Source organism: Chrysemys picta, chromosome 5 (assembly GCF_011386835.1).
Source record: "Chrysemys picta bellii isolate R12L10 chromosome 5, ASM1138683v2, whole genome shotgun sequence".
NCBI lineage: Eukaryota > Metazoa > Chordata > Testudines > Emydidae > Chrysemys > Chrysemys picta.
The window spans coordinates 136,520,099-136,543,674 of NC_088795.1; the positions used below are offsets into that span (position 1 = coordinate 136,520,099).

The following is a 23,576-nucleotide window of genomic DNA, read 5'->3' on the forward strand; positions in this document are numbered from 1 at the left end:
TATTGACAGAACAGAGTAGCTGCTGTAAATATGCTATTCCATTCTATAATTAAAATCAAAATAGTATTAGAGGAATACTTCTGGAAGGTTTGGTCCTGGATGGGTCTGACCATACTTGATGGAAGATGCCCTGGTCTCAGATGATGTGATGAGCAAGAGTCTGGGAAACTCATTAGTCAAAGAGGCAGCCAGGAAAGGGTAGTGGGCGAAGAGGAAGATAAAAGACAGCAACCAGCCAGGAGGAGAGGAGCAATGGAAAAGGAAGTCAATTAAGGGGAGAGATACGTGCCAGCCACTGTGGAGAAAGTCAGCCAGCAAAAGTGGAACGGGACTTAGGAGACCTTGAAGTTGCGTGTCAACCTGGCTGAAATGTTTTCGTCAAAATATTTTTTAGCGTTGAAAGTTTTTTGTTTTTTTTTTTAAAATGATAAACATTTTGGCAGACATTTTTCTCAAAACTTTCCCGGGTTGATGAAAACCCAGAAAATGAAAATTTTGGGGTGATATTTTGGTTTCCAGAAACTGAACGTTTTTCCTGAAAATGGTTTTTAAAAACCACATTTTTTTTTTCAGTTTTATGTTTCAGTTTTCCCACAAAAACTATAAAGTTTTTATAGAAAAAAAAATCCCATGAAATAGAATTGGCATTTTTTTGACCAGCTCTACTTCCATAGGAGCATGGAGCTAACTTTTAATTTCTGCTTGAGAGCCTACCCAAATGTTGTTATGACCCTCTTAACTACAGTGCCATTTTAATGACTCCCAGGTTAATACTATTGCTTTTACAATAGTGTCTTGGGGCACCAGACAAAGAACAGGACTCCACTGCGCTGGGCACTACTGCACAAACAGGCAGTAAAAAGATTTCCTAAAGAGTTGACAATCTAGGTTATAAAATGCAATAGGTGGATAAATAAATTAATGGTCGTATGTCCTAGAACTGGAAGGGACCTTGAAAGGTCATGGAGTCCAGCCCCCTGCCTTCATTAGTAGGACCAAGTACTGATTTTGCCCCAGATCCCTAAGTGGCCCCTTCAAGGATTGAACTCACAAGCCTGGGTTTAGCAGGCCAGTGCTCAAACCATTGAGCTATCCCTCCTCTCCAGACAAAGGAGTGGATAAGTGATAATTGTAAAGCAAGCAAATAGTTGTGCAATAACAAAGGTCTCAGTTCACTACCTGGATGTGTATTTTTAAAATAAGTTTAATTACTCAGGCTACAACTAGCATATTAAATATATATATATATATATATATATATATATATCAAATAATTGGCATAATTCATGTTCTACTTGTTAAATTTCTCAGATTTGACATTGAACATTTTGCTTTTGTTGCTAGAATGACTTTCACTGTCAGTTTCAGTGAGGTTCTAATGCAATTACACAATTCTGCAATGCAGCAAACACGGCAGGAGAATATTTATTACAATAAGTTTCTCTTGGACTATTATTACTTTTCTAGTGGCTTTAGGTTAATGCATACCTTATTTTTCTGAGGAACAGCATTTTGGGCAAAAATTGTCTTGCTAGTTTTCTTTTAATAATAAAGGCCAACCCTTTGGAGTGGATGATTCTGAAATTTTGAACCATCCCTGGAATTTTCCTAAAGTAGAGGTCTGAAATCTGATTGGATAACGTACTATCTAGCCATTATATATCCCTGCAATGCCTAGTACAGCCAGAAGTCAATGCCAGTGATCTCTCAGGCACATTGCACGATGACGACTTCAGAAACTCAGCAGGAAAGCTATCACAAAGGTATTAAATAATACCTCGATTATAACAACACTTGGCATTTCAATAGCACATCTCCTCTGAGGATCTCAGAATATTCTATTGCATTAATTACACTTGCAACACCCCTGTAAAGTAGATATTGTTATGCCCATTTTACAGATAGGTAAACTGAGGCACAGAGTGCTGAAATGACTGGGCAGAAAGTCAGTGCTGGAGTTGTAAACAGAACCCAGAAGTTTTGACCCGCAGTCTACTGCTCTGACCATTAAAGGACACTCCCAATAATAGCAATGGCAATAATTCAGGAGGATTAATAGCCGGCTGGGGTTAAAGATCTCTAACAGCCTCAATTATTCCCAACTGACTGTTAACCCGATGGAAATAAACACTCTTTGCCTTGATGACGACTGACAAGGTTCAGATCCAAAAAAAGAAAAAAAGGCCAAGAAATTCAAAATAATGCTGACATTTTAAGTCATCCTGTTGGTCTAGTTACCATAGATGTTCTGGGAACAGTAAGTGATTTCACATTCGGCACTACGGTAATACCTGAACACAACAGAGTAGGTTTAGAATGGAGCATAGATCTTAACATAAATGTCAAGACTGTTACTGATTTGTGTCACTTCACATTTTACTTAAATGTAGCAGTTAGATTATATGTATTCACTTTGGATTAAATGTTGGGGAAATGTAGCTGATTTTTCATCCGTATTTTACTTATTGTAATGGGTGTGCTGATTGGAATGATTGGCAGTTGGATAGATCAGTCTGCAATGTAACAAGGATTTAGTGTTTAATATTCAGTTGCTGCATGCTAAACAGTCTTTTCAGAGACACTACAGAACAGCCAAGTTCTTTGCACAAATTCAATAGAGAAAACACTTTAAACTAGCAGGTTGTAGGCTTTAAACTGAACTGTCCCAGAAGGCAGTTTAATGTCTAGTTCCTCTGTTCCCTCTACTTCACCTTTGTTGTTTGCTTCAGCTGTTACAGAACCGTTTCCTGTAGAGTGCAAATGTCAAGATCAAACAGAAGCATGGCTTAGGTGGTTAGGCCATGAGTTGAAAACAACTGTCACTAGGATAGTAAGAAGAATGCATGTGTTTGATATGTGATAATACCCCTCTCTCTAATTTCCGGCATATTTTATATATGCAAAGCATATATAAAAGCAACATGGCTTAGCAAATTAAGGAACAAACGTGAGCTTCCTTGGGAGCAGTGCGTTGCTGGATGCACTCCCTGACAGAATGCTTTTAGGGTAGCAGGAATGGCATAGCAGCGTAGTGTCTGCCAGCTGATGTGCTATGCAACCTGCCAGCATGCAGAAAATCATCTGATCTCACCCTTCTGATCTCCCTAGCCACATGACTACTGGAGTACTGTGTCCAGTTTTAGGCCCCACACTACAAGAAGGATGTTGAAAAATTGGAAAGAGTCCAACGGAGGGCAACAAAAATGATTAGGGGGCTGGGGCACATGACTTATGAGAAGTCGCTGAGGGAACTGGGATTATTTAGTCTGCAGAAGAGAAGAATGTGGGGGGATTTGATAGCTGCTTTCAACTACCTGAAAGGGGGTTCCAAAGAGGATGGATCTAGACTGTTCTCAGTGGTAGCAGATGACAGAACAAGGAGTAATAGTCTCAAGTTGCAGTGGGGGAGGCTTAGTGGATATTAGGAAAAAACTTTTTCATTAGGAGGGTGGTGAAGCACTGGAATGGGTTACCTAGGGAGATGGTGAAATCTCCTTCCGTAGAGGTTTTTAAGGTCAGGCTTGACGAAGCCCTGGCTGGGATGATTTAGATGGGGATTGGTCCTGTTTTGAGCAGGAGGTTGGACTAGATGACCTCCCGAGGTCCCTTCCAACCCTGATATTCCATGATTCTATGACTGTCCCTCAATAATAAGATAGGCAAAAACTGACATAGAAAAGTCAAGTGTTTTGCTGGGTTTATGGAGCAAGCAGGAGTCAGGATTAGAACTCTGGAGCCCCTGGATACAGGTCCTGTAGTCCGGAGTCCATGCAGCTTCTCATAACCCCTGGGTATCATCACTCGGTCAGTCCACAGGAGAATTTACAAAGGATCAAAAGGGTCTGTGAAAGCCTCATTTCAGTGATTCTGCCCACACCCTTCCAACTTTCAGTATGGTATACTGGACACACGTGTGGCTTTTTCATACTGTAGTAAAATCAACCCATCTCAGAGGGGGGATAGCAATGGTGAACCTAAATATCCAAGGAGACGGGGAGACAGATATTTGGAAGAGTGTAACAGGCTGCACTTAGAAAAGCCAGTAATACTCATGGAGTTTGGCAGTTAGGAGCATGACAGTTTTAAACACATTCTAATGCAGAACGTTCTTTAATGTGAAAGCGCTGTGCTCCTAAACTCCCATGGCCCATGCTGAAAGCTGACCTTGGGATGTCTACATCTGTTATAAGTGGGGCTGGTAGCACTGCCCAATATTAAATTTGCCTGATACCACCCCATTATAAGACTCTGGTTTCAGCTGATTATAAAAAACTTTGCCAAATGTTAACCATTGGGGCGGAAGTTTTAATTGTTGCTTGTCTGCATCAGGCTGAATTTCTTTTGGAAAATTTCAGCCAAAATGGTTCAGCCATTCTGAGAATGAGGCTGGGGGGAAAGTACATTTTGTTGAACATTTACTTTGAGAAGCTCTAGTGCCCCCATGCTTTGGAGCAAGGACTTGAAGTTTGGCAAAGGATGTGCCTTTTGGCATCCCTGGGCAAATCTGCCTAAATTTGGCCAAGGTATAAGCCATTTAAAAACTGCAGTTCACATGTGCTAAGTTGAAATTTGTTTCTGCTTTGCATGTAAATTCCCTGAAGATTCTGTCTGCATTGGGCATGCTCCAGCCAGGGGGTGAGCAGGGCTTTCCCTGCAATTCTAGTTCTGGGCTGCTGTGGACCAAGCATTCAACTTGAGAGCAGGGAACATGCCTTTCCTATACAGTCAGTGCCCCCCTCTCCCCCGCTGAGCCCAGACAACATGGAGGAGGACGCTGCGTGCTTTGAACACAGAAGAAACAAGAGACAGACCTGCAAGGGAGGGAGCAGACTGGGACCAGAGGCTGGCAGGGAGAATTGGGAGTAGGGGGGTTGGAGACAAACAGAAAACGAAGGAGGGAGAGAGAGAGAGAGAGAGAGAGAGAGACTGGGAACCAGTGAGCTGGGATGGCAGACTGGAACTGGGAGCGGCTGGTCAAGGACCCTGGGAGTATCTATCAGTGTATCCCATGGGGAGGAGCCAGGGGAAGAAATGGTATTGGCTGGGCAAAGACACTGGACAAGAAACTGAGTGGATAACAGCACAGATTGGATGCGGAGCTCAGAGAGGGAGACTGGGACTGGAAGCAAGCAGGGATGGGGAATGTGGTCAGAAGAGGGGATGACTGGAGGCTGGGAAGAGACAGATTGGATGAGGAGCTGGTGGGGAGGGAAAACTCCAAAGGGGTGAGACTAGGATTTACTGGGCAAGGAGACTGGCTTGGGATGAGAAGCCTGAGGAGTGGAGACTGGGACTGGTTAGGTGAGGGGATGGGAAGCAAGGGATGGGGAAGCAACAGAGAGTCCTGTGGCACCTTTAAGACTAACAGATGTATTGGAGCATAAGCTTTCATGGGTGAATACCCACTTCGTCAGACGCATGTCTGGGGGTGGGGAAGAGACAGTAGAACAAGAGAGGACAAAAAGGGCAGAAGAGTCTGTGCCCATTAGATCACTTCCCCCCAGTGCCTGGAACGGAACCTAGGATTCATGACTCATCATTCCTCTGCTGTCAGCAAATATCCGTGAACCCCCTTTAGTTCTGATCCACAGATGATGACAGCGACTACTATCGGTTACTCCATTAGTTCAAGTAGCAAAGAAGTGGTTGGGTTTTTTTGTTTTATTTTTAATGGGGGCGAGTGTTGTACAGGTCTCGAGGGTGTCCTGCATAGAACTGGAGTCTATCCCTGAATCTGCCAGAGTTTGTGTGTGATGCTAGTCAAGTCACTTACAACCAAACATGCCACAGGTGATCACTAATTGCATGTTCCTCATTTTCTGGGTGATCCGCTTGAGACCCTAGAGTCTGATTTGCAGAAGTGCTGAGTACTCACAGCTGCAATGGACATCAATGGGAGCTGAGCGTTCAACACCGAAATGCTGTGAAATGCTCTGAAAAATCAGGTCCTAGGCATGAAATTGGGCACCCCAAAATAGTGAATACTTTGGACCTCAATCTCTGCATACCTCAGTTCCTCATCTGTAAAATGGGGGTAGAACTCTTTAATTAACGTTTGTGAAGCACTCAGAAACTACTAAAAAAAACAGGAGTACTTGTGGCACCTTAGAGACTAACAAATTTATTAGAGCATAAGCTTTCGTGGACTACAGCCCACTTCTTCGGATGCATACAGAGTACTTATGCTCTAATAAATTTGTTAGCCTCTAAGGTGCCACAGGTACTCCTGTTCTTTTTGCGGATACAGACTAACACGGCTGCTACTCAGAAACTACTGTTATCAGCACCATAGAAAATGGTAAGTTAATAATTCGGTCTTCAGAGCAGGTTGAATAGTGTGCAGTAAATAAGGCCTGGGGCCACACATTGTACAATGAGGAGAAAAAATACGGAAGAGCTCATCTCTGAGTGAGCACAACCCATCCTGTGCTCTGAATTAGGCCGGGGTCCTATCGATAAAGTAGTCCGTGGTCATGCAATTGAAGACTGTATCATAACGCATATGCACAAGGGGCCAAATTAACATTGCTCAAGCAACCCTAATTCTGGCATTTCCTAACTTTTTCAGTGCTTCATTTTGCAGCCTGAATAATGTTTTTTTAAGTACTTTTTGAGTGTACAATAAAGAGCAGAGCCTGCAGGTTCTAAGAACTACAAATCACACCATGGGACCACCTTAATTATAAAGGATTCAAGGCAGCAGAACTCAAAACCCCTTTCGCCCTGTTAGTATCAGGCAAAAAAAAAAAAAAAAAAAAAAAAAGCGGGGTGGGGGGGTAATAACATCAGCTAATCCCTCATTCAAAGGGTTTTCAAGGCAAGGCAAAAGGAACACTGCCTTTAGCATGCAGTTTCTGCAAGGAGCTTTCATCTTTTTCACTAGGAGGGTGGTGAAGCACTGGAATGCGTTAACTAGGGAGGTGGTGGAATCTCCATCCTTAGAGGTTTTTAAGGCCCGGCTTGACAAAGCCCTGGCTGGGATGATTTAGTGGGTGTTGGTCCTGCTTTGAGCAGGGGATTGGACTAGATGACCTCCTGAGATCTCTTCCAACCCTAATCTTCTATGATTCTCTCTTGTTCATGCCCCATCCTGTTGCCTGCGTCTGGTGAAGGTAAAGACTGCAGGAGCTTTGTTACGCTTACCCAAGGTCAAACACTGCAGAGGTGTACAGCAGAGAAACCAGGAACTGTGACTGGTTTGGCGGAGAGACCAGAAACGCTTCCTTTAGGTGCATCCTGACAGGCATTTGCTGCAAACCTGTATGTTTCCCTTTAAGGGAGCTGGACTGGTATGACAGCTCATTCTGAAGTCATCTGTGTGGGTCTCCCTCCGTATATGGCCACAGGCGGAGGGTCTTTATGTTACCCAGCAGTCTCGTGGTGCCTTGTGTATAGATGGCTCTGGGGCACTGCGCAGTTAAGGTCTGGCTGGAGGTGAACCCTGGCGATTTTCAGAGGGGCTGTGCTCGACCTGCTCCACATAGCGCAATCTAAACACTACCTAGTTTGCATTGAGGACGTCCTGTTTCAAACAGGACTAAGTTAATGTGCTCTAGGTACCTTTCAGAGTGCACCAGCAGGATCTACACAGGGCAGCCAGAGCACAACGCTTTAGAGCACTCTGCATTTTACATCCCTTCAGCCCGGGCATAGACTGCAAGGACCAGCTTTCACATAGTCCAGTACAACTGACGTGGGCTCCAGAGCCCAGGTTGCTTACTCAAAGGGTTAAGGATTTTCCCCCACCCTGTTATGCCCCACTTGCCCCAAAGTTCACTGTGCTATTGATGGCGAAGGGAGGATGAATCTAAAATGATGGCGAATTTTTGTTGAACAGAGCTTTGAAAGAGAAACGAAACAGTTCAGTAAAATGTACGTGGGTGGCAGGAAGCAAACATTTCTACAGAGTCATTAAACTGCACCTTCTCCTTTCGATTTTAGTCTCTGATCCTAACAGAACAGCTGAAACAAGAGCGTCTATAAACAGCCTACATATCCAAAATAAAACCTTGTCATGAATCATCTTCCCATCAACACAGTTTAGAAAAACTGAAGACCCTTAATGAATACTTAATAGACAACAAATGCTGTGTATACTGCAAATCACATTTTGCTGGGAGTTCTATAGCATGGTTTGCATTGAAAAGAAACTGAATTTATGGTAGGAATCTAGTTACTGTCTTTCTACAGTAAAACTAAGCGTGGATCAGAACTGAAAAATACCACCTTCTTTCAGTGCTTACCTTTAATAATCCCTTTGAGTGCATCAAGCACAAATGTGATCGATATAAAAAGTGCAATGATTTCTTCTGTTGATCTACAAAAAAAAAAAAAAAAAAGCTCCCATGGATTAATATGGTCAGAGTGACAAAGTCTGAATACCCCCCAATATATTAATATACTTGTTATTTTATGAGGCAAGTGCACAGATTTTAGTTGAACACTGATTTGGGTGATAGAACTAGCAAGTCTTGAAAACATCTTGCAAACAGAAGTACTAAAAACTGGAATGAGCACATACTGTCCAAAACCAAAACTATATATACTCAGTTGAGAGTATTCTAGTTTTGTAACACAGATCTTGTTTACATGACATTTAGTTTGCTCAACGTGCGGGTACGAATCTATAGTGCACCACCATTCTGAAGATTAACGGTCCCTGCAGACCCTGCTGATGCATATTAACAGTTCATTAATGTGCTTTGATCTAGTCCTCTTTGAAACAGGACTAGATCAAAGCTCATTAATGAACCGTTAATGCACATCAGCAAGGTCCACATGGAAAATCAGTCCATGGCAGAGTAGCTTGGGTTCAGTTCATACTCCAGCTTGCTGTAAACTAATCGTTCATGTAGACTAGGGTTACCATACGTCCTCTTTTTCCCGGACATGTCCGGCTTTTCGGCAGTCAAACCCCCGTCCGGGGGGAATTGCCAAAAAGCCGAACATGTCCGGGAAAATGGTGGCTCTGTTTAAGAGCCGGGCTGCCTGAACGCTACCGGCTTCGGGCAGCCCCCGTGCCTCCAGACCCTGCGCCGCCGGAGCCCGGGAGGGGAAGTGCCCGGCTGGGGGCGCAGGGTCTGGAGGCAGGGGGGCTGCCCGAAGCCGGTAGCGCTCGGGCAGCCCGGTTCTTAAACAGAGCCTCCAGCGGCTGGGGCTCTGTGTAACTGACACTGTGTCAGTTACACACAGCCCCGGGGGCTGGAGGCTCCAGCCGCCCCCGCTCTGTTTAAGAGCCGGGCTGCCCGAGCGCTACCGGCTTCGGGCAGCCCCCGTGCCTCCAGATCCTGCGCCCCCAGCCGGGCACTTCCCCTCCCGGGCTCCGGCGGCGCAGGGTCTGGAGGCACGGGGCTGCCCGAAGCTGGTAGCGCTCGGGCAGCCCGGCTCTTAAATAGAGCGGGGTCGGCTGGAGCCTCCAGCCGCCGGGGCTGTGTGTAACTGACACAGTGTCAGTTACACAGAGCCCCAGCCGCTGGAGGCTCTGTTTAAGAGCCGGGCTGCCCCAGAGCTACCTGCTTCGGGCAGCCCCCTTGCCTCCAGACCCTGCGCCGCCGGAGCCCGGGACGGGAAGTGCCCGGCTGGGGGTGCAGGATCTGGAGGCACGGGGGCTGCCCGAAGCCAGTAGCGCTTGGGCAGCCCGGCTCTTAAACAGAGGGGGGGCGGCTGGAGCCTCCAGCCCCCGGGGCTCTGTGTAACTGACACAGTGTCAGTTACACAGAGCCAAAGAGGAGCAAAGCCTCCAGCCCCCTGGGCTGTGTGTAACTGACACAGAGGCTCTGTTTAAGAACCGGGCTGCCCGAGAGCTACCGGCTTCAGGCAGCCCCCTTGCCTCCGGACCCTGTGCCCCCAGCCGGGCACTTCCCCTCCCGGGCTCCGGCGGCGCAGGGTCCGGAGGCACGGGGGCTGCCCGAAGCCGGTAGCGCTGGGGCAGCCTGGCTCTTAGAGCCTAAGAGGAGCAGAGCCTCCAGCTGCGGGGGCTCTGCTCCTCTTCGGCTCTGTGTAACTTATACAGTGTAAGTTACGCAGAGCCGGCGGAGCCCCGGAGGGGAAGTGCCCGGCTGGGGGCGCAGGGTCCGGAGGCATAGGGGCTGCCCAAAGCCCGAGCGCTACCAGCTTCACGGTTTGCTGGGCAGCCTCCAGACCCTGCGCCCCCGGCTGGGCGCTTCCCCTCCCAGGCTCCAGCTGCGCTGGGGAAGCGCCGGCCGGGGGCGCAGGGTCTGGGGGCTGCCCGGCAAACCGTGAAGCTGGTAGCACTGGGGCAGCCCTTTCCCCCTGGCTGGGAGTGGGAGGGAGGAGGGGGCGGAGTTAGGGTGGGGGAAGGGGCGGAGTTGGGGCGGGGCTAGGGGCGGGGAAATGGGCGGGGCCATGGCCCGTGGAGGGTCCTCTTTTTTTATTTATGAGATATGGTAACCCTAATGTAGACAAGCCCATAGATTTTATAGCAAGTTCCCAATTAGGAACTTCTGGAACGTATGATTTTCTGTTTGCTGAATAATATAATCAAAATGGGACTTCCCTTGAAAAAAAGGAAGAGGTACCTTTTAAAGAGCTTCATTACAAGACTGAAGTTAAAGAGAGAATACAGCACAAGGAAAAAACTGTTCCACAGTCCAATCCAGGCGTAGAAAGCACTAAAATCCAAGCTGTAGTCATCACAGATCCCCCGGATCACTGCAACAACAGTAAAACATTCGGTGGTGGATTCATGTTTTTAAGATTTTATAGCTAAACCATTCAGATTTATAGAGTTTAAGGTCACAAGGGACCATTAGATCATCAACTCTGACCTGTATGTCACAGGCCATTAAATTTCATCCAGTTACCCTTGTACTGAGCCCAATAACTTTTATTTGGCTAAAGCACTAATTCGTTCAAATGCAATGAACGGGCAATAGTTTCGACTCCATCTGTCAACACTATGGACTGTTCCAAATCTAAAGGGAGGTTTAACGCCCACAGGAAAGGAAGGGAGAGAGAGAGAGAGAGAGAGAGAGAGAGAGAGAGAGAGAGAGACAGACACACACACACACACACACACAGAGGTCCTGCATTACATATCTTGACCATTTGGCTGCTGTTGAATTTTCTAGGTACCATGTAACCAAATCTGATATAGCACATCTGAACATCCGATTGGTTCTTGTTAATGAGCATTGGTAGCTCAGCACAAGCAGAGGACCAGTCAAAACAGTATTAACATAATGTCAGTACCAATATTTAAAGAATGATACGGGGGTGGGGGGAGGGAGGGGAAAGACTGTTCAAATGTTTCTTTTGAAGGTAGCCAAGTAGTAAGTATCTCTCTAGTGGAGAGTTAAGCCACCAAACCACCCCACTGTAATTTGACTTATTGGACCTATAATGCAAATGCTGGTGGATCCAACTACCCTGTACCTTCAGCTAAAAAAAAGGCTACTCTCACTGGTTAGCCATTGCTGAAAATCCACTCATCACACCAGAACAGGATTATGTATTAAGGATGCATATTGCAGTCCCCAATCCTCAATGCCTACAAATATTTATTCCCAAGCGAGAACAAAAAACATCCCATGGAAATTCAATTTTTTATAAAAAAAAAAACCTGTATACTTTTTTCCATTTAGAAATCTCACTGAAACAACACTCCCTAAATCCCTTTTGCAGGGCTGAAAGCAGGTCTGTAACGTTTAGCTTTGTGTAGCTGTAGGCCTAGGATAGATTTACTTAGTGCAGCTCTAAAGAATGCAAGGCTCTCCGAGCGTGTCATCTCACCAATTCTGAGTGCAGTATGTTCTCCTCCATCCGCAATATGCTTTGGTAAACTTACCATTGATGTACAAGGCCAAAGGAGCTGTGGTTAAGAGTACAACTAGAGGCTGCCCTGAAAACAGAGCATAAAGAAGTCCACCGATACACTGGCCAACAATTGTCTTCTGGACATCTAAAAATAATGAAAAAGTGTCTTTTTGAAGACCAAGTATTTACAAATGATCAGCTAGATTATTATTGCACTAATGTAAACCACCCAAGTCATGAATGCTGGCCACTAACAGCACATACTGAGAGCAAGACTATTCAAACAAGGGACTACCCACAGATAGCAGTTAATACACAAAGGGCACAATCATTACTAGGGAATTCAAATCGATGGTACATAACCAAACTTACATTAATAGTCTAAAGGGAGACTTGGGATCCCAGGCAACTGCCCTTTCACATGTGGAGCAGAGGGATTTTTTTTAAAGCAGTGAGTCTCAAACTTATTTGATTCCATCCCCCTTCTTTGTGTCTGTAATTGTTTGTGCCCCCCTTCCACACACACACACACACACACACACACACACACACACACGTATGTACATCCATTGCTGGCCCAGCAGAGCGGAGAGCCGTGGTTCCTGGCTGGGCGCACAGCTCAGAAGGCAGTGCCGCACCAGCAGCAGCAGCGCAAAAATAAGGGTGGCAAAGTGATACTGACGTATTGACACAGCAGACTTAGTGCCCCATTGCCAACCTCTCTGCTGCTGCTGCCACCCCAGGGCTGACAGCTGGAGACCTGCCACTGCCCCCTGGGGAGGGACTGGGGGAGTGAAGGGGGAAGAGGGGAGGAGAGCCTGAACCCGGGGAGTGGGGTTCCGGCTGTCAGCCCAAGGCAACGGGGCTCCGGTTGTCACCTTCATCCCTTCCCCCTGCCTCCCTGGTGTGCATGGCCCAGCCCTTCTGCATGAGCCCCGGTCTCCTGGGGCTGACAGTCCGAGCCGCGCGGGGCTGACAGCTGGAGCGCTTAAAAAAACCAAAAACACGTGCCGCTTGCGCCTTCCTTGACACATTCCTGCACCTCCCTTGGGCGGCACACCCCATAGTTTGAGAACCACTGTTTTAAAGTGAAGCAAGGAGCATTTTTTCATACATAAGAAGTAAACAAAACAGGGCTGGATTCTCATCTACACTAAGCTGCTGTTGAATTACAAGCAAAGTGTCAAGGGGCCTCAGTGCAAAGATGAATCAGGCCGATAGCGGGGCTAGGTTGGGTGATACTAGAAGAGTACGCAAATGTCTTCCACCAGGCTAGTTATTTGTATTACAATAGCCACCCCAAGCCCCAGTCAGGAGCGCGGCCCCATTGTGTTAGATGTCATACAAACGCATGGCAAGTGTGGACTTACAACCCTGTGCATGGGATTACCTTTACTGTCATTGCAACATGGGTAGCACAGAACACAATAATTAGGTGTGTACTTGTCTATGCACCCAGGGATACCAGAAAAGTTTGTATATAGATACAGATTCGTTTTTTTAATCTATTAAGAGAAATAAGGTTGGAGCACAACTGTCCACATTGTTACTGGAAAAGAAGTCCTTACCGGCATCTCCTCCACCAGATCTTGCTTATTTCGTTATTTCCCCCAAACAGACATAAAGCAACTCTGATAAGCTCACCAATAACTCCTCTTGTGTTTTCATCATTTAGGGAACCAAATGCAATGGATGGCAGGAGGCAGGCAAAATATAAAAAGATCATTGTTGTGATGTATTTTCCTATGGCCTTGTTATTTCCGATAATCCCTGAAACAAACCAAAAATAGCAGTATTAATAATCAATAGCACAGTTGGTTCTATGGCATTAAAACGTCACTCAAAGACAGTCATGCAGATCTTTAGTTATTGGTGACAATAATTTAAATGCTAAAACGAAAAACTGGAAATGTAGTCTGCATCCATTTAAAAGATACAATTCCTGATGGTGTTTATGCCCAGTTATAGTACAAAGGCAGGGTATGGTAGATAACCCATAAGTAGTGAACATAGGTATGAAAGAATGTTCAGTGTTTCAACCTGAAAACCTACCTTCATTAAGGAAAATTCCATTTCTGTTGAGGTGAGTTTCTTGTTTGTTATTTACAAAATATTTGATTTTTCATTCTGTCCATTTAGAAATTATTTACAGATACTTCTTAGGGACCAAGGAAGTGACTTAGGTGAAGGAAGCCGAACCAGTTGGGATAAAGTAACAACCAAACCTCAAGCCAAAGGTTTATTTGGAGGCTTGAATTTTAAAAAAAAGGTAAATTATTTTTCATTTTAGCGCACCACTGCACTCCCATCTGGGACTCATTGTATTAATTTAGATGAAATATATGGCCCAAATATATTAACATAAATCCAGTCACTATCCAACATTAAAAGGTGTTAAACATGGTTTGGTATAGAGGCCCCTCAGCCTGCTTAGTACCTAAGCCAACACACCATTAAAAATCCGTTTAACCTTTTGTTAAAAAAATAAATAAAAGAAGGGAAACAAGTTAAATGTAAATTATTGAGTATGACTTTTTATTTTACCAATACCCCTTTCCCTGGAGAGAGTCTTTACAGGGGAAAATCCCTTGTGTGATAGTCTCTTAGGTGGTATTAAAGATGGTAATAACTGTCCTGGTGGGGAAAAGAGAAGATGTTAGTTGAGATGGGCTGGAGCCGCTGTTGTAGATGCTATTGTTAAAGTCCAACCCCGTTTTATCTCTGCTGGTGTTCGGGATTCATCTGGAACTGATAGGGTTGGATCCATCTCTCTGGCTCGGTCTAGTCAGGACATCTCAGAATCAGGATGATGAAGGTCCAGGGTTCCCAGGAAATGGTGGGTTTGACAGCCATGATGGCTGCTTCAGTAGCCTCTGTCTGTTTTTCCTTACTTCGTCCTCCCCAAAAATCTCTTTCAGGACCCAAAAAGAGAGTGAAGGGTGGAATACCCCATCTCCTCATTATTTTGTCCTCTAATTAGGCCCAATACCTAACACACCCATTTGGGTTCATTAATTTCTGGTTCCACGGCTTCTTGTTTTACCAAATATGATCTTAACACAGTCCTTGAAATATATCACCATGGCCTTTTTTGTTTGGACTAATTTAGTCTCTTGGTCTGGTTTTCTTGCACTTGTTGACAACATTCAATATTGAAAACAACTTGACCTATTTTTCTATCAACATTTGTTGTTATAGATTATTGTAACATTTTGTCAACTTTCACATACTCTTTACTGTTGAGCTTACAATTAGGGCAACTTTATCAAAACAGACCAGAATCAGAAGTGCCAAAATGCCACCTGATAGGCTGTTCTAGCAGACAGACATTCTAGCATCATCAGAAACAGGAAATACTGGAAATCTCAAGAGAAAACATGTTTTTGTTAGACCTGCAACCTAATTTTCCAGACCCAAGAAGTTTGGACAGTTTGGATGAGGATCAAAGCAGCAGCCACATGTTAGGGGTTCTTAACTAAAAATCAAGCATATGAACATTTTGTGATTTGTCCTTTGTTAGTTTCAACATATTAATCAATTGTCTTCTCAGCTCATAGTGCTTTTGATAGGAAAAATAACCACCAGGAACTACACTGTCCCAGACAGAAATCTGATAATGCTATAGGCTTGAATCATTAGCACACAGGGGAAAAAACAGTTTATTTGATTTGATAATTTTACAAAAACAAGTGAAACAATACAAGAATGCCTATGTTAAGGTTATATGCAGTGTTGTTTTTGCTGTGTTGGTCCCAAGATATTAAAGAGACGAGGTGGATGGAGGTAATATCTTATATTGGACCAACTGAATGAACTCTCACAAAAAAAGATAAGCCAAAAACACTATATCACTTGTGGGCGAACACTTTTCACAAAGCAATCACTTGGTATCTGACCTCTCCGTCCTTGTCCTCAAAGGAAATCTTCAAAAGAAAAAGCCTGGGAGTTTAAATTCATAACTTTGCTAGACACTAAAAATCAGGGTCTTAAAAATAAATACACTCGAATTTTGGCTTATTACAACAATCGGTAACCCACTAAACGCCCCTTTTTTGTCTTATGACTGCAGGGGTGTTAATGGGTCACTTCACCTTGAATGGTTCCTTAGATTAGAATGCGTGTTAACTACTTACGCCAGACAATCTGCGCCACCTTGTATTTAGTTGTGTCACTCTGTATACCTATCCCAGACCTGAAGAAGAGCTCTTTGCAACTCAGAAGCTTGTCTCTCTCACCAACAGCAGTTGGTCCAATAAAAGATATTACTTCACCCACCTTGTGTCTCAAAGGGCATGTCTATACTACAGCCTACGTCGGCAAAATTTTCATCGCTCAGAGGTGTGAATATTCCACCCCCAAGCGACCTAAATTACACCAACGTAAGAGCTCCCGCGCACAGTGCTATGTCAATGGGAGAGCTTGTCTCATCGGCATAGAGGGTCTTCAGCTGTATGTATAGACATGGCCTAATATCCTGGAACCAATACAGCTACAGCAACACTGCAGATTCATTGAGCTGCTGTTTCTTTCTGTACGTACAAATATCCCATGTGTAAAATTAGCATTTTTAACGTCAAATATTTATCACAATGACATTTTTCTTTTAAGTCAATGGCTGATGAGAGATCTAACAGATTTATTTGCAGCCCAGAAACTGACCCAGTCCACTTCATCCGAAAAAAATGCAGGATGCATCATGACAGTATATCATTTGGGACAGCCTAATAAAACTAGTGGAAAAACAAGCCACCTTCCTCTGACTGGGCAGTGTACATTTGCAGCACAATCGGCTTGCAGTCCAGCTGTGAGATTTGAGTGCTTGACTGTTAGAGAAGCTGTGACTCAAAACGGAGGCACAGCTACAAATTCAAACTGCCAGTGACCAGGCTTATTTGTACGACAGCTCTATTTTTTGTGCTCTATCATTTCCAACATATTCAATTATCTGACTTTAAAAAAAACCAAAACACCATACAGCATCTTCTGGAAAATGCACAGATTAGAGTATTGTTGGCCTCAAATTACTTTAATATTCATGTTTAGAACATAATTGATAAAAAGGCTCAGTTGGGGGCTGACACACTTGGACCTATTAATTTTACATTTATTGAATAAACTTAAGACGTTCAAGGAGATGTGGGAGGTTAACTATTAGTAAAGCAAGTGTTCCTTTCCCATTGTATTAGCTATTGAATAAAATCAGCTGAAAAGTTCAATTACACTGATGTGCTTCACAGACAAAGCCACATCTTTTAAACCCAAGGCAAACAAAGTATCCGTCATGTTTAAATTATAAAAAATGCTTGGCAGAGGATATCCTCTGAGTCATTCCTAAAGAAGGGCAACATATACACCCTTCATGCCGCAGTGCCACATTAGAGAGATTGTTGAACTGTATTATGAATTGTTAGGTTAGATCTGGCTTTCTGATCTACCTCACAGATCCATCCCAATTAAGAACAACACCATTTCATTGTAATTTGCGGGAAGAGTGAAAGCGAGAAGAGAGTCTGCTTTGTATTCTTGAAGAGCACAGATGGCCAGAATGAAGAATTTCTTTTTCCTTAGAGGAAGACTGCTTATGAGAACGCGTTCTTTAAACTGGAGCGCTCTATATTTAACCAATTCTTTCTTGGGCAAAGGGAAAATACACTCAGGTTCAGGAAACCGAATTTGAGAAAATACACAGAATGCTCAGGGGGATTCTACCAACTTAATAACTTGTATTTCTTTCGGCTATTTATTATTTCCTGCAGACTTCTGTCCACTTAGGAGGATGTATATTCACACACATCCATATTATTTTAATAGGCTTCATTTTCAACAAGAGGGGCCCAAGCTATGCATGGAAATGCCGAGAGTCTGTACAATTTGGCACTTGAACATGGCCAGAGATGGGGCTTTAGGAAGGCAAAACCCATCAAGCACTTAAAGCAAGAGAGCAAAACAGACAGATTAGGAAAGTGGCCACCTATTTAAGTGCACGTGAGTATTTACCAAAGGGAAGCTGCAGGCTCAAACTGCACTTGCAGGCTTAGATGATGCAGTGGTCAATTAAGGCACTTTGCATGTTTGCAAAACATGCCCTTTTCCAACAAGTCAGATTAATTATAGCACGTAAACTAAGCTTTTTACCTTTAAAAGTTCTTTATAAACATCTTGATCTTGTTGAGTATTACTGTACCTCACTATAGCCCTGATCCTGCAAAACACAAACACATGCATCATTCGGCTCACGTCTGTAGTCCTTCGATAGGACTGTTCACTTGAGCAAAGTTACATGTGTGCTTAAGTGCTGTGCAGGATCAAGGCCTACGAGGGCAATCCTACTGATTTCAACAAGCTCAGTGGTTTGAGCATTGGCCTGCTAAACCCAGAGTTGTGAGTTCAATCCTTGAGGGGGCCACTTAGAGATCTGGGGAAAAATCAGTACTTGGTCCTGCTAGTGAAGGCAGGGGGCTGGACTTGATGACCTTTCAAGGTCCCTTCCAGTTCTAGGAGATGGGATATCTCCATTTAAAAAAAAAAAAAAACTTGCATGGTGAGGTCATAACATAAGAACGGCCAGACTGGGTCAGACCAATGGTCCATCTAGCCCAGTGTCCTGTCTTCCGACATTGGCCAATGTCAGGTGATTCAGAGGGAATGAACAGAACAGGTAATCATCAAGTGATCCATCACCTATTGCCCATTCCCAGGTCCTACTCAACATGAGTAAGGTGGAAGAATAGGGTCGACAATAATTCATCTCAAATCCCGTGAGACAGGGGAACTGAAGCAATGAGAAGCTAACTGATCATCACAAGGACATAGAGGGTCAGTGTTATTGCTGAGAACAAAATCCAGGAACACCAGTATCTTACTTCAGTGCACTGACTTTCATTTAGCTGATCATCATTGTACATCTTTAAATTGTTTCAAAGTTCTCTCTTTGTATTGCACTGGTAGAATAAAATAAACCACAAAAAAAAGCCATTATACATTAAAAAGCCCCAAAAACATACTGAAGGAATGGAAAAACATTTAAGAATGCAGAGAATGTGTAAATCTTATATATGATCAAGAGAAAACAACAGGGTTTTTTTGGGGGTGAGGAGGGGAAACGTAGGCAGTTTTTCCAAAATCTGTATGATTTCATCAGGAATTTAAGCTAAAATCTTCAGAATTTTTTAGGGACAAGTTCAGCAACGGGAAAGCCTGTATTTGGCCCTATCACTTTATTATTTTTGTACATGATACTGGTAAGTCACAAGGAGAGTTACTCAAATATATCAATAAAGTTATCTTTTAATAACTGCTGCTGGATCAAAGTTTATAGAAACCAAGCAAAATTCCACGAGCCGCACTGCAAGAACTCAACAGTTCATAGCTCACCATACATTTCATTTTACTCCCAGTTATAAGTGTCACACTTGAATTATGCAAATGACTGGATCAAACCCAAGTGCTTCAGACAAGAAAGACAATCTCTATACAAATCATACACACCCCTAGAATCCTGCTGTGACTTCCTGGTTCCATTGACGTCAAAGGTGCTAGGATTTCACCCCTAGTCTTTCTGCCACAAAAACACAAGCCTCTTATGAACTAAAGCATTCGTCTTTAGCTAGATCCCTTATCTTCACTGTGAGGACAAAGACACTCGGACAGCAAAATCCCTCCTCTTCCCCCACACAGTTATGACATTCCAAAGACAATTTAATGGCTGGTCTTGTTGGTCTGGTCATACATTGCTATTGTGCCTTCTGCTCAGACTGCACTCTCTACTCCCTCAATAAAAACAATGCCTTCTCTGTACCGTGAACCTCTGATGAGGCATGCGTGGCTGTTTCTTAGTTTGGCTCATTCAAATACCCCATTTGCAGTACCACGCTGCTTTGAGATGATCCAGAAACTTCATGGTCTTGTTCTCCTTCCAGCCTGGTGCTTTGTGGAAGATGCTCACTGTTTCTCATCTATTTTTCATCTCATGTATCCTTAAAGAATTACACCACTGCGCTCTTGATTGCTGCAAGAATTTCAGCCCCTCCACGTATATTCTGTACAGACTGCACCATTCATGTTATTTCATAAATGCGAAGTATATTGATGGTGCAGTGCTGAGAATCATTGAACAGAGTTTCAGCTGTGACCACTGCTCATACAAAACTTCTCTGCTTATTTGAGCTAGTGATGCACAAGGTATTTCACAAACACAAAACAAGGGAAGGTCCTTGCCTAAACTCATCTAACACATACTTACGCCTCTTTCACGGTGCTCCTGCTCTTCACCAATTTTTAGCACCAACTACAAAAATATACTACAGTCTTTATTTATAGTGGAGCTCACCAGAAACCACAGTGCCATTGAAATCAAAATGCTTTTGCAAAATTGTGTCATTTTGGTGAACTTTTGTTTTGGAGAAAAACTCAGGAAAAAAAAAATCTGACAATATAGAAAATCGGAACTAAAGCCTTCTTCTTTAGCTAGATCCCTTATCTTCACTGTGAGGACAAAGACACTAGGACAGCAAAATCCCTCCCTTCCCCCACACAGTTATGACATTCCAAAGACAATTTAATGGCTGGTCATTTTTTTTAAATGGCTTTACATTTCATTTTTTTTAAATTTTGTAGAATAAAAAATAAAAAAGTCACAATCAAAACAAAGTGTTATGATTAATTAAATTTTTTTTTTAAAAATGTTCTTCACGGAAATTCAAAGTTTTCAGATTTCATTCCAATTTTGAACGAAGTCAAATTTTGAAATCCTTCACAAAATGGAATTTCCTCACTCCGCCTAGCTCTCATAGGCATTTGTATAGCACTCCCTGTTGTAGTCTCTGTGCCACTCACAAAAAGACACACACACACACACACACACACACATATGCATCACCTCTTGAAGGCTCAGCTCTATTTCATTCTATTAGGCCAGTTCTTCACAGTGATGGGGACTAGTGGTAGATTCCTTCAGTGCTGGGTGCCATTGTTATATGGCTGCTTTGGGGAAAAGTTCACTTAAGAGGTGGGATGTGCAGCATGGTCTGCAGGGGAGAGATTGGGGTCAGTTTGATCTGCTGCCAAAGTTGGTTCCATCCTAGGAATTTTTCCACTGGAAACTCTCCGTTCTGCCCAACACAAAAGAAACGTGGGATCTGTCGGCTGACGTCACAGAGCAGCGTAGCACAGTTCGGAGGGGAGAGAGATGGTTCTGGGAAAACAGGGTTCAGAGCCCAGTCAACGTTCTTAATGTGAGAACAAGGATCTTGATTTGGATTCTGAATTCAATTTTCAGTAAATGTAGAGCGGAGAGCATTGGGATGATGGGTTCCTGCCTGCAAACATCTGTGTGCTACCCCGATGCAGCTACAGGGTGGCCCTTGAGTCATCCCAGGTAGTGTGAGCAGCTATAGTCTAGTCCTAAGGTGACAAAGGCACAGATCATTGTAGAAAGCGACACACTGCATAGTACTCCTCCAACACGTTCCATCCAAGGCACTCCGCATGCTTTACAAATGCTAATTTATCCTCACAATACCGTGTGAGGAACCAGGCATGGAGAGATGGAGTGACTTGCCCGCGGTCACACAGCAAGTCACAGGTAGAGCTGGGGTCATAACTCAGATAAATTATCTCCCCGTCCACCAGACGGACACAAAAATGCATATGCAAAGAAATGATTTTTATTTTAGCTGCACTAGGGCGCTTGAGCTCCACTTCTGAAAATAATTTTCTCTGCACATCTTTGCCCACAATTGGCTCACACGATTCACTCTGAAAAATCGAGCGCTAAGGGTTTGATGCAAGTGGGGACAATCTAGGAAAGACTGAAACTCTGTCTTTTCACCACCTTGTAAACATTTAGCTGCTGCCAAACAGTTATGGTAGTCACAGAGGGCCTGGAGACACCTTCAGCACTCAGGCCCAACTGGGTATGGAGCACATGGAGGATAAAGGAAACTAGACCCATTTCACTCAGCCCAGCAGAATGGCAGTGCAGAAGGCAAAAAGTTCCTTGCCCTCAGCACTGGGCGCTAACAAGAGGGCTGGGGGCTGACCGCCCTGCCTCTAGGTGACTTTTCAAGCATACTACAAAATGGACAAAAGAAGGGGCATGACACCAACGTTCATATGGGGCTGGAGAGCCAGCCCCCACTGCCTGGCTCCCCACTCTGGGTGTTGTGACCTGGCACACGGGAGCACCGTGACCCAGACTCTGTGTTCCACGTTGCAATGCCACCGACTCACGTTTGGGCTGGCTGCCCCTTCGTCATGACTGACTGGGCCAAACCTGAATGGTGCTACGACCCCATGCGCCAGGTCGCAATGCCCAGAGTGGGGAACTGGGCCCTGCCCTGTGGGACAGGAGCAGCTGCTGCTGGGTGAGCGTGGAGCAGACTTGCTCTCCCAGCCCGTCGCTAACGACCCATCGGCCCTGTGGTTGCAAAATCTGGCTCCACCGTTTGCGCCATTCACAAACTGCAAAATATATTTGAAAAATTAATTAATTAATTTTTCAAATCGCCAATCAGCTTTTGTGAACCTCCTGCTGGCAGAAAGCCAAAGCTTCCTGTGGGGCAGCAAACTTTGGGACACTGGCTCTATGGGAATGTAAGGAAGTCTCCGTCCTGTTCTAACAGGACACATTGTTTGGCACCTTTCACTGTAACATGTGGAGCCGTTTCAGTTAAACGAACCCCAAAATCAATTTACGTAATAAATTAAAACTTCCGTTACTCCTAGATCTCAAAACCAGCGAACAGAATATAAAAACTGCTGTTGGTCGGAGGCTTTGTATGCCAAGGTTCTGTCCTGAGACAGTTTTTACAACAGTTGCAGACTCCCCAAAATGCGTGTTTTTTCATAGATTTCAAGATCAGAAGGAACCATTGTTTAGTCTGCCCCCCTCCGTATAAAACAGGCCGAAGAACTTCCCCAAAATAATTCCTAAAGCAGATCCTTTAGAAAAACATCCAATCTTGGCTGAAAAAACTGTCAGTGATGGAGAATCCACCATGAATTGTTCCAATGGTTAATTACTCTGTTAAAAACGTACACCTTATGTGCCGTCTGAATTGGTTTAGCTTCAGCTTCTAGCCATTGGATCGCGTTGTATCTTTCACTGCTACATTATTAAATATTTGTTCCCCATGTAGGTATTCAGATTGTAGCCAAGTCACCCCTTAATCTATTTAGCTTAACAGAGAGAAGGATGAGCTCTTTGAGTCTATCACTATAAGGCAGGTTTCTAATCCTTTAATCATTCTCATGGCTCTTCTCTGAACCCTCTCCAATGTATCAACATCCTTCTTGAACTGTGGACGCCAGAACCAGACATAGTATTCCAACAGTGATCACACTAGTGCCAATTATACTGGATACAATCGCATGACCATTTACAAATTATGATTGACGCTACTATAATAATAAAACCAGGTAGTTAAACCCTAGTATAATAACTAGTTTGGCTTATAGCCCTATGCTTCTCTGTATTGCTTATGAACCTTAATGAGACCACATTGTTTGTAAAAGACATCCTGCTGAAACGCCCATAACTTCAATTTGTAATAGTGCTCAACACCCACAACATCTCTGGATAGACGATGGCTGGCTTACACAGACAGCAGCAGAAGGGAAGTGTACTGTACCAATTAAAACTGATTAGTTTATGATCAATTTTGATTCATGTTCCTTTGCAGATACCAACAATAAATCAGTGTAATCATCAACATACAATTTAAGGGGGAATTAATTTAGCTCAAAACAAACATCTTCATTAAGAAGAGAACGTTGCAAATTTCTCTAGTCCTTAAATCATG

The 23,576-nt window shown here is 43.9% G+C and overlaps 1 protein-coding gene across 11 annotated transcripts in view; it reads right to left on the reverse strand.

Annotated features, from left to right (window-relative positions):
- SLC4A11 (solute carrier family 4 member 11) overlaps positions 1 to 23,576 on the reverse strand; it is a 252,289-nt gene that overhangs the window by 38,998 nt on the left and 189,715 nt on the right. For all 11 annotated transcript variants that reach the window (XM_065597279.1, XM_065597278.1, XM_065597281.1 and 8 more), the window contains exons 10-13: positions 13,420 to 13,545; positions 11,807 to 11,920; positions 10,539 to 10,671; positions 8,244 to 8,317 (exon numbers count right to left, since the gene is read on the reverse strand). In XM_065597279.1, coding sequence (XP_065453351.1) covers positions 8,244 to 8,317; positions 10,539 to 10,671; positions 11,807 to 11,920; positions 13,420 to 13,545 — 447 coding nt within the window. The remainder of the gene's footprint in view (positions 1 to 8,243; positions 8,318 to 10,538; positions 10,672 to 11,806; positions 11,921 to 13,419; positions 13,546 to 23,576) is intronic.